General features: G+C 30.5%; 1 protein-coding gene across 1 annotated transcript; it reads left to right on the forward strand.

The window, feature by feature from the left end:
• Positions 7,807-10,238, forward strand: LOC109327420 (probable serine/threonine-protein kinase PBL8). The gene is made up of 5 exons (XM_019560561.1): positions 7,807-8,254; positions 8,595-8,730; positions 8,825-8,961; positions 9,223-9,346; positions 9,603-10,238. Exons 1-5 carry the CDS (start codon positions 7,880-7,882, stop codon positions 10,160-10,162), a joined length of 1,332 nt encoding a protein of 443 aa, XP_019416106.1. The 5' UTR covers positions 7,807-7,879; the 3' UTR covers positions 10,163-10,238.

Consider the following 12,593-nt stretch of genomic DNA (forward strand, 5'->3'; position numbering starts at 1 on the left):
TCAAGTGTGATTTAAAATGAGCTAGAGTAAGTGTATCACAAAATAAGCAAGGGTGAAAAAGCTAAATTACAGAAGTAGAATTCGCTTTAGAATATGAAATGTAGTTATAAGAACATAAATGAAAACAATAGATCTTTGATTAGAAGTGGATCAACTTTATGTTCATATGAAAAAGCTAAGTGATTGGGAGAAAAAACAAATGAAGTGAAAGGAAGTGTGATGTTAAATATATTCACTTATGCAATGTTCCCTTTGTAGACTAAAAAGAATTAGATTGTTGTCTTTTTAATATAGCAATGTGAGATATGTATGGTCTCAAGCCCATTAGATTGTGGGTCAATAATTTAAAGATGCTAAAATAAAATTTGAAGTAGTGTAAGTTATTTTTGTGATACCCGGGTTAGGATGGAAGATATCTTCTAAGAGTTTGAAATCTTGAATAAATAACTTTTAAATGATATCATAACAATCACTTTGAGGGTGTGTTTAATTAATAACCATCTTGGCAAAAGAAATAAGCTACATGTTGAGATTGGACAAAAAAAAAACTTAATTTAATAAGCTACAAACTTATAAAAACATATTTTATAAGGTAGTTTAAAACTTGTGAAAGATATTTTTTAAAATATCTGAATTCACGGATAGATATATACATATTGTAAATAAAATATGAAACAAAACATGGTTTGGTCCAGTAGTTATATCTATTGGTAACCTTTTTGAGGTTGTAGGTTTGAATCTAGTAGGAGTCGAGAGGGACACCACAATTGCCAATCAACTTAGCTATCGCTAGGCTATGATATCCTTTCGGTTGAACGTTGAATCGTTATTGTATATACATGTTCTGATCAATTAGTGTCAATTCTAAAGATGTTTCTCTCCACCAAGTGACATGAATATCTCTATTAAAACAATAGATCTTTCATCTCTAGGAATCATTCTTCATTTATCTAATGTATGAGAGAAGTGTAGAACATAAGTTTGTAAACTACTATTGAAAGATAAACTTGTTGTGTTTATGCAAAACACATCAAGATTTATAAAGTATCTTAAAGGGGATTCACTGTTCATCTCATTTACATTTAATATACTTAAATTGGTGGAAACGAATCAAACCTAAAAGTTAATGTGATAGCACATGCTTTAGAGATTTCTATATGCATATTCATCAACTATTTTTTTATTAGTGTAGCATCTTCCAATCAATCAGATTTTTCTCACAAAACTTACATGATATGAACTTATTTTATTCCACTTATCAACTGATTTATCATTTCATCTTATTAAACAATTCTAAATTAATCAAAAGAAAAAATATATATATATAAAAGTTTTATATAATCATTATTGACTCTTCAAAAAAGTAATACAAATGAATGATAGATAATATATTGTCTGTATATAAATCTTTACATGTACATTATATATATATATTACGTGTGACATATATATTGAAATTACACTCATTAATCAACTAGTTTATCAACTCTAAACTCCCAGCTTATGCCTTATTAGCCTTCAACTTACAAGATTTTGTCTACCTTGTCAACTTGTTGTTTTAAACAAACCCTGATTTTCTATCTCAAACATTGTACTACTTTTGTACCTTTGTTTTTCATTATTCAGAAAACTAAACATAAATTAAAAATATATTAACTTTATATTTTATGGCTAATAAGATAAATAATGGATACATGAAATAGTACAATGTCTGAGACAGAGAACTAAATGGTTTACTTATGAACCACTATTTTGGAGGCCTAAAAGAATCATACCATTTATGGCCTCCAAACTTTGTTATTTTCACCTGAAATTATAAAGTGACATCACTGCTGTAGAAAAATAAGTTCCCATTCTCTCCATTTCAATGTTAATATTGTCTACCAATTTATAGTAGAATCTGGATTATCTAGTCTGTTACACAAGGGAGATTATTGCCATTTTAATAGGAGAATAGAAGAGTGTATGAAATGTTTATTTTTGATTGATTGAAAAATAATACAAGAGAATGTTGTTTATGTACAATATCTTGTAAAACAAACAATACAATTAACCTAACCAACTATCAACAAACTAATAAATACATGTTGTAAGATAATTTCAACATGCGTTAAATGTGTAAAATAATTTCAACATGTGTTAAATATGTAAAACATGTCAATTACAATTCAGTCAATGCTTCACTTAATTTTCTAACCAGTTAATCGATTAACACTTACCCAGTTAATCGATTAATTATAGTGTTAATCAATTAACTGTTATTGTTGCTGTCTTGTTTCTAGTTGCTTTGTTTTCCAATAAAGATGATGCTGATGCTTCATTTTATGGCCTTGCAGGGTAGGAGACAATGCATGTCTATTAGGTTTTGGCAGTACTTCAAAAGGAACAAGTTTCATGCTTCATCATTTTCAGCATGTCACCAATGTGGATGAGATAGCAAAGGTTAATGATTGTTGAATGTTACTAAATGTGAAGATAAAGATCCTCTCTTCACTTCTGAATTAATCCAATGGTTAAAAACATGATGTTCCATATCCCACTAATGTTGTTACAATATGAGGTGTCATGTTGAACAAGATTTCTTGCTTCAAGTTCAACTTGTCATTTTCTAATGGTGTCATTTTGGGTCACATGGTCTTATATGGTAGAAGAGTAGTTTTATATAAGATATTAGTAAATGTGACACATGACCCAAATGGGTTTCAACCATGTGATGTAAGGAGGAATTCGAGGTTGTATCCTAATGGAAAAGAATCATCTGAGTACAGAGTGAGAAGTTATTGATTTTGCATGTATATTTTTCGTTGTTAAACCGTAACCCTTAGTAAAACTATAACTCATTAAAAATGTAACCAATAAATGTGTTACCAAGCTCATAAAAAAGTTTCATTTTGGTCATATTATTCCATTTGGCAAGTTTAACTAACAAATGATTTCATTAACTTGGTTTGTATGCATTAGAGCCTACAAATAACCGAACAAAATATATTTTGTTGGAAAAAATATATATTAAGTTTAATATTTATATACTCAACAAAATAATTTAATACAGATGTACATAATTTATTTTCTTCTCCCTCACCAACATTTCCGTGATGAACGCTTGTGAATTTAAGTCTTCAGTCAATGAATCATAGATGCCCATTTGTTTTAATAGCCATTTGAAGTTTAATACAATAAATTAATATATCCAATAGTTTATATGGTAATATTATTCGAGCTAGAATATTATTAGTGTCTTGGGTTCATTAAATTAAAATATTGATTTTGTATGGTTGGTTATATTTCAAATACCCATATATTTTGATGTTCAACGAAATAAGAAAGTTCATCATTATAATAATTTTATTGACCGCCCCAAATGTTTGGGTTGATATTATAATGAATGAGCATAATAGGAGATGATAATGCGTGTGCATCATTACTATTTTATTTACATATCTAAAGATATATAAATAATTCGCTGACTGTTTTATTGGTATCATTATGTTTGAATTATTGAATGTTTTATATTGATGAGGATAACCCTCCTATCATGTACGGAATTTGCATATTTCTTTCTTTTTCCAGCTCACAATAATTTGTTGTCTCAAATTATAATTAAAATTGTATTCGATGAAAAACGTCATATCAATAAAAAATTAATTATTTTATTATTATTTATTTAGAATTATTAATTTGGGACATAGTTTAAAATAATAATACTTTTCCTAACGTAATCACGCGTTTTTCTTCATTTTGAGTGCACAAATCTTGGTTCATGAAGGAAACAAATCATGTGCTCCACTTTTGCCCATGTCAAATTCACAATACAATTTAAAAAATAACCCATATATAACCTTTGGAAATATATCAATGTGAAGATATTAAAAATCCAAACCTCTAATAAAAGTTTTATAAATGAGAAGCTTTTATGAACAAGAATTGAAGGAAAGAGGGTTTGATAGAGAGAGAAAACACACGTTTTAGTGTAGTTGTCCTAACCTTACTTCCTTGTAGACAGAAAAATTTGTCCTCATCTAGCACATAGTTTCATTATATTTAGAATTAATGAAATATTCTCGAAATTGACCTATATAACATATTATAAATCAATCATTAATAAAAAGTATCATATATTTCTTATGATATTGAATAATATATAGGATGATATGTTATTAAAAATATATATACTAATAATGTAATAGTTTTATATATTGTCAATGTATTATCTATAATTCATATATAATCATCATTCATTATTTATAAAAAGTAATAAAAATAAATGATGAATGATGTACTAATTTTCTCTTTACACATTGGCATAAATATTACATTCATGTTATTATTATTGTATTACTTAGTATACTTGGTGGTATTTACCATCATCATTTCATTCTTGGAGCGCACACAAGTTTTGCATTGTGTCTAATTTAATTGGAAGATACCAACTACACAAAGTTGAAAATTTGAAATAGATAAAAAGATTTCCTTATTTGGGTAATCACAATGTAACTAGGATCATTAGATGTTCAATCAAAATAAGAAAAATACAAAAAAAAGTCATAGGCTGCACCCCATTACCCAAACCACTTCCTACTATGTGCCCCCTGAAATATTAGCCCCTAACTTTAATCTAATTAATTAATTAATCTACCCTTCTTGTATCAACGGGCGTTGGTTCAAGTGGTACATGCTTGATTCTTCTTAAGCAATGTCTCGGGTTCGAGTCTTGTGGATGGAAAAAATGTCCGTTGGAAGAGTTAGCCCCATGTACCTGTGGATGTTTCCAGCTCGGACATGATGGCCTCAAGTACGAGGATACACGTGAGAAACCAAAAAAAATCTACCCTTCATGCAACATGGTTAACAACTTAGTTTTTTGGTAGATAGGGTCGATAACAACTGAATTCCGATAATTGTGTCACTGCATTATTATATTTACCATCACCCACAAAGATACAAATGAATATTGTTTTCTATTCTTAAAATTTTGCTTTTATTTTTCTTAATAGATTTCACATGCTTATCCTCTCCTTTTTGTTCTTTTCATTTCATGTTTTATCTTTTGAACATCAATCTTTAATGAAAATGTAATTCTGTGTTTACTATATAGCTAAATTATTAAAGAGTTTACACATTGTCCATTTATTAAAGAAATTGCAAGGATATGGAATCATAAATTTGATAGTGTGACATACTTTCATTGATCTCCTAACTTAAATAATACAGTGAATGAAACGTTCTAACAAAAAACTATTGAGTAGAAAGTTATACTTGGAAATTTAAATTTTTTAATAAAAAAAATCAAAATCAAACTTATAAAGCTTAAATTTTTTAAATAAATAAACTAAATTTAAGATGCTTCTCTATTACACCACAAACCCTTAAATCTATGGTAGTGTAAAGTTTAATATTTTTTTGTGTGTGTGTGATGAAATGGCTCTCTATGACACCACAAACCAAAAGTCAAAAGAACTATAGCACAAGCCCTATACCAAAAGTTTTGAAATTTCATGAACTCATAATCTAAGAAGTATGATTAGTATGTCTCACCTTGTGGCTTAGACATGACCCTCTTAACATTTTATTGCTAATTTCCCTTATTGATTAACAATGTCAAATGATGACCCATTAAGTTAGGACTTTTCATTAATCTTAAATTAATATAGTTGATGTGTTAGTGGTTGATGATATGTTAATCCTTCCAATATATTTGTTTAAATTATGTGTTTTCATTTTATACTCAACAAGTTGAATTAATTAATATGAGAGGTACATCTTCTAGAAACCAAGCCAACTAAGGTTGTAAGCATATAAACCGTGTATTGTATTTTCAATACTAATGAACAAACACGTATGAATTTTCTATACTTGTTAATAAACAAAGGTGCAACTACAAAATCTTACATCAATTAAATAAATAAGTACAACTAAGAACACATCATTTGACATAACTGCCATCTAAGTAAATTACTAGTGAGTTATATATTTCTTTTGAGTTAAAAGAATATAATATTTAGCTAATAAATAACTCACTTCTTAATCTTTAAATAAATAAGTACTACAAATGCTCCATATAAAGTTTCAAATTGCAAGGGCATAGTTGTAACAAGAACCTCTTCAAATATGAGCATGGAATTTGCCTCTACTCTAGGAATATGTATGAATCAATATTCATATTAATAAAATGATATGATTCATGTTGAATCGGTTCAACCAAAAACTTATTAGTTAAATTAGTGACGTCAATATTTTGAACAAATCAAGTTCAACAACATTATTATGCATCATAATATAGATGTAGCCAATTTTTTCCATGTTTCCATCATATTTTGGGTTTTTAGGACTATTTAACTCTTATTCTTGAAAAAAATATTTTTATAATGTTTCTTCAAAAAATGGACTAGGGAAATGCTAACCTATGTGAAAGACTAAGAAAAATCACCTACACAAGTTTCATATGAAAACCCATATTAATATAAATAATGAAAACCTTAAAATCAAACTCTTATCATAACCAATCCAAAAGGAAAATAATTGATGGGTGTCCAAAACTTTTGTTAGAATAATAAAATCTTGTTTTTAGAGTTATTTTCTTGAGTCGATCTTTAAAATTGAAAGTACAATTTGTTACTTGTAAAAACTTATTAACAAATTAGGTCTTGTATATAGAGAAAACTTAAACATATGACTTGAAAAAAAAAACCCTAAAACTCTTGAAGAAGTTCTCCACGTTTTGATTTCATAAAAAAAAATCCACAAAAAATAGGCAAAGTAATTGTTAGAGTTCTACCAGCTTCTACTACAATTCTAGTTTGATAGAGAAATATTGATAGCAAATAACAACAACAACAACCTCTTGTGTTACAAGGAAGTCAACGAATGCAAAAAAAGGGATTCAATAAACTCAGCAGCGTGTAATTCTAGGAACCTTCTGGTCCCTTTCAATTCTTCAAAGACTTCACACGCCTTAGAAATTAGAAAATTATACCAAATATTCTTCCCTTTTTTACATTTATAACCATCAATGTATGCAAGTCAAATAGGGGTACCTATGTCATTTGCCTTTTTAACCAACATTCCAAACCTTGCCTACTATGGCCTCCTCATTTATCAAATAATATAATCAAAATAAAATACATATAGTAAGAATTTTTTAAAATATTACTAAATTATCCATTATTCATATTTATGTATTTACTACATATAAATCATTACACTTACCAAACTGTGCATGATTGTTAGGACTCCAAACATCAAACAAGTTATTCATATCTTTTAGTCTTATCTTGTTTGCCAAATATCTTAACCCCTTTATGGGAATACATCTGTTGTCTATCGACCATAATTTATGAGACAACAGATTTACACCCCTATTTAATAAGATTTTCTCCAATGTTGGAAAGACAAATACTCGAAATAATAAAAAAAAGTAACATGATGTGATATTTTTATCCTTTTATATATGCAGTGAAATAACATTTTTATCACTGAAAACGAAAGGTAAAAAAAAAAAAAAAACTCCCCTCCACTACCGGATAGGATCGTGGTTGTTATTCCTTATATGTAAATAGTAGAAGAATTCCAGGTGTGTTATAGGTCCCTAGCCAACTAATCAAAAACCAAAGTAGAAGAAGTTTTCAACATAAACCTCTTTTCCTTAGAGCAGTTGAAGAATTTGAATATTAGCCTTCTACCCTTCCCTTTAAAAGTCTTGTATCCATTTCCATTTCCACCATCTCAACTTCTTTTCCTACCTAATATACTCTCACATATTCTCACTATATCTCTCTCTATATATATATATATACACACATTTTAGGATCAATCCTACTATGAAATTCTAGATTACTATCACATAAAAAGACTCAACTTTCATTTCTTTTTATCAACAATCATGAAAACTATATGGAAGTACATATTTCCTGGTTGTTATAAGGGTGAGTATCCCTCTACTAGGCCCAAGAAAGTGGTGGCTACAAAACCAAACTCTTCTTATAGGCTATCTTTAACAGATTTGAGTTTTCCAAGCTTAACATTTTCAGAAGATCTATCCATTTCTCTAGCAGGGTCTAACCTGCATGTTTTTTCACTAGCTGAACTCAAAACTATCACACAACACTTTTCTTCAAGTAATTTTCTTGGAGAAGGAGGGTTTGGACCAGTACATAAAGGGTTCATTGATGATAAGCTTAGGCCTGGTCTTAAGGCTCAACCTGTGGCTGTTAAACTCTTGGACTTGGATGGCTCACAGGGTCATAAAGAGTGGTTGGTAAGTAATTTTTTCCATAAATTCTTGTCAAATATGCATGTGTAGTAAATAGGTATGGATATGCATGTAATTTACATCAAACACTTAACACAAGTACACACAACATTTATGTCTCTTGTTCCATTATGTTCTGTCCTATTGTTACCTAAGTGTCTGTCTTTTTTATTAAGTAGATGAGTGAAATAGACACAAATTATAAAAAACCATTTTTTTTTGTAAATGTTGAGTTGGTGCATTGATACAATGTTTTCATCCACTTGAGAAAACAATAACATTAGAGGATTCATTGCCTATAGTTTTGAGTTCTGATCTCATTTGGTTTACTATATTGTGATAACAGACTGAAGTAGTTTTTCTTGGGCAACTAAGGCATCCACACCTTGTAAAGCTTATAGGATATTGCTGTGAAGAAGAACATAGGCTTTTGGTATATGAATATTTACCAAGAGGGAGCTTGGAAAATCACTTATTCAGAAGTAAAATTTCTGTTATTATATACACATGACTGTCTTTTTTTCTCAACATGCTTAGTTCTAAAAAATTAACCCTTTTTTTATTTTGGAATTCTAGGATTCTCAGCATCATTACCTTGGTCAACAAGAATGAAAATTGCTGTTGGAGCTGCAAAGGGTCTAGCCTTTCTTCATGAAGCAGAAAAACCAGTCATCTATAGAGATTTCAAAGCTTCTAACATTTTGTTAGACTCAGTATGTGCCACTTTTTCCTCTACTGTTTCATTTGTTAAAGGTCTACTCTAATAAATATTCAATTAATGTTTCTCTACCTGCCACACTAGACTTCAATAAATTTTATGCATGACATGTTGTCAAAGTTTCTATAGTCAAATACACATATATATATATATACACACACACATTTGACCAAATATTAATGTGTTAGGTGAGTTTTTGAGAGCTTTAGAGTCTCTATGATCAATTATTAAACTCATTCCTTATTTATTCCTTCAGGATTACAATGCCAAACTCTCTGACTTTGGATTGGCTAAAGATGGTCCAGAAGGAGATGACACTCATGTTTCAACCAGAGTTATGGGTACACAAGGATATGCAGCACCAGAATATGTCATGACAGGTAAAATTTTCATTCTAATGAATTCGCTTTTTGTATTTATGTGTCGTATTAATTGTTGATGTGACCGATTACGATCCTAAGAAATCATTGCTTATAGAACATTTTAGTTACAAAGTCGATCAGAATAATTTTCGTGACAAAAACCAAAATCGATTAAATATCTATCGACAAAAAAGACGTTAGCCTAAAAATAACGTCGAAAAATTGACTTGAACTTGAATTTGTGTAACTAACTGAATTTTAATGATGTTTATAGGTCACTTGACAGCAATGAGTGATGTGTATAGCTTTGGAGTAGTGTTGTTAGAGATCCTAACAGGTAGAAAATCAGTGGACAAAAATCGGCCTCAAAGGGAGCAGAACTTAGTTGAATGGGCAAGGCCAATGTTAAATGATTATAGGAAACTTAGTAGGATAATGGACCCTAGACTTGAAGGGCAATTCTCTGAGTTAGGGACTAAAAAAGCAGCAGCATTGGCTTATGAATGCCTTAGCCATAGACCAAGGAGTAGACCATCAATGAGCACAGTGGTTAAGACTCTAGAACCCCTTCAAGATTTTGATGATGTTCCAATTGGACCCTTTGTTTACACAGTTCCACCTGATAATAATGAAGCACTAAGGCACAAGGATGCAAAGGAACATCATGAAGTGCCTAATGAAAGAAGGACCGAAAATCATCATCATCACCATCATCATCATCGCCGAATTCACCATCATAACAATGGTGGCCATAGGCCTCATCCACTTAAATCGCCCAAGCCTCAATTGCAGTTGCAGAGTGACAATCATATAAAGCAAGGAAGAATAATTTAGCATGACATATGGACATATAAAGCATAGTGTAAAGTGTACAAGATATTTGCTGAAAAATATACGTGGTTTTCTTTTACATATTGTATCAGTTAGGAGGACACAACTTCTGACCCATAATATTATGTTAGAAAATTACTTAATAATTAAATTTTTAACTTAAATATTTTTTTCAACCAATTATAACTCATAATACATGGAGTGCCATAAAATATAAGACGAAAGATATGCTCCCGTAGATTGGTAGGTTAAGGGGAATGAGTCATTAAGCCAATAAAAACTAGACCAACCAAAGCAAAGAAAATTGGTGAAAGGCTGCAAGTGTAATGATACTTGCATGAAAAACATACTTTTGTTTTTTTGTTGATGTTTTTCTTATACTATTTTTTGGTTAAATTATGTGTACTATAGTGTATACCAAAAATGAATTTTGCTTCTTGATACATCAAATGACTGGTTCAACAAATGGAAAATTACCAACTACGTTTTGTTGAAGAAAATTGAATTAGACCTTTCAACAGCTAAGCGAGTGAATTGACCAAACAAAGTAATAGTGACGATAAACATGTCCTTGCATAAGCCAATTATAAATAGTATTTATCAGAGCACTGACACCAAGGAAAAGCCACCCTACAATAGTTAATTTGTGCCTGGGGTGACATAATTACATAGAATAATAGAATTCCGATATATTATTTATATTTAATTATTATTGACTTTTATTATTTTATAATATAAATGGATGAAACTCTTGATTATATATATTGTAAAATTTAGAACCAATTTCTCTAATATGTGTTAAGCAAAATTGGCACTTGCGGAAGTAGCAAGTGTATAAAGAAAATAGAGAATATTAGAATGATAACATCAATAATTTTTAACGCAGAAAAACCTCATCAATATGAGAAGGAAATAACCACGAGACCTAGTCTAGAAAATATCTTCACTATAGAAAGTAGGATTACAATATTTGACTCTCTTTTACAAAGATGATAACACTCAATCTCACTCAAAAAAGGATGAAAATACAAAATCTCTCTAGTATCTCACTAGGAATACAAATCTCGCACCATGTGGATATAAATTCTCTCACTTTCTCTCTATGTTGTTTTTTCTTATTTGCTTGTTGTATCTCTTCCTCACAAGTCCCTTATATATAGTAAGGGGAGGAAGGCTCCATCATAAAGACATAGTGGATGATTAATTGTTGTCGTACTTTTCAAGACACTTTGAAAAGGGTTACTCCAACTTCCAAAGTTAGACTTCATAATTCTCAAGAGTCAAAGAATAATTCCAAGACTTTGGAATAGCCATTATTAAATGTACTCAATGGTTCATCTACCAAGATTCATTAGTCTTGCTTCTATATCAATTCGGAAGAATTCCCAACAAATCCCCCCCTCTTCCTGAATTAATTGATGGGTATCACCAGTCCTGCACATCTACAACAATTAGTTAGCTTCTTGAGTAAAACTGTTTATCATCATGTTGGACCAGTTGCCATATGTATGATTTTTCTCTAGCTGCAACTCACCATCCTCCAAAGCGTTTTGTATCCAATGATAACGATAATCAATGTGCTTTGTCTGAGAATGAAATGTGGGATTCTTAGCTAGGTGAATTGCACTTTGGTTATCACAGTGCAAAACATATCTATCTTGAGCATGACCTAATTCATGCAAGATGTTTTTTTATATATTTTATCTCCTTGCCATTTTAACTTGAATTGCCAAGATATAGCTCCCCCTGCAAAAGTAGTTAGATAAGCTAATGTAGATTTTCTGGAATCTACATCTCCAGCTGTGTCAGCATCTGTAACGCCCCGAAAAATACTTCTAAAAAACATTGCGGAAAAATGGGTAAATTTTTTTTTTTTGAATAAAGAGATGTATAAAATTGTTTCCTTTTTAAAATCTTCCTTTTCTGGGACATCACTTTAAGTAACTCAAATGCGGAAAATCAACTTATTGTTATCGAATGATAACTTAACCTGATTCACAATTTTCTGAATAACACAATGCATATAAACGGTTAAGTCATCTTTAGTTCATACAAACTAAATCAACAAAGGCGGAAACTACATCGCCATTAACATATACAAAATCCTAAAAGAAAGGGCGAAAATATTAATCATCGCCCACAGACACTAAACAAAGACATGAACAAGCTGAAGCCGTCCTTGATTCAAAAGTCACAAAATGATGAGCAACTCCTAGTGGCTAACTCCAAAGCTAGGGCACTGCCTCTCCTCAATTCTGCATGCCCCCTCCTGGAACGTCACGGACGAGTAGCTTCAAATCCGAGCACAGCTGTCTACCTGACGAGTACACGTCCGAAAAGCAAGCAATAGAACAATAAGAGAAATAGAGAGAGTAAGACATCTAATGAACATAAATTCATTGACGGCGTGGACTTACTCAGAATATTACACTCA

Source organism: Lupinus angustifolius, chromosome LG15 (genome assembly GCF_001865875.1).
Source record: "Lupinus angustifolius cultivar Tanjil chromosome LG15, LupAngTanjil_v1.0, whole genome shotgun sequence".
Classification (NCBI taxonomy): domain Eukaryota; kingdom Viridiplantae; phylum Streptophyta; class Magnoliopsida; order Fabales; family Fabaceae; genus Lupinus; species Lupinus angustifolius.

Coding starts and splice junctions, on each gene's coding strand:
- LOC109327420 (XM_019560561.1), top strand. CDS start 7,880: ATGAAAACTATATGGAAGTACATATTTCCTGGTTGTTATAAGGGTGAG. Junction 8,255..8,594: donor AGGGTCATAAAGAGTGGTTG/GTAAGTAATTTT, acceptor TTGTGATAACAG/ACTGAAGTAGTTTTTCTTGG. Junction 8,731..8,824: donor GGAAAATCACTTATTCAGAA/GTAAAATTTCTG, acceptor TTGGAATTCTAG/GATTCTCAGCATCATTACCT.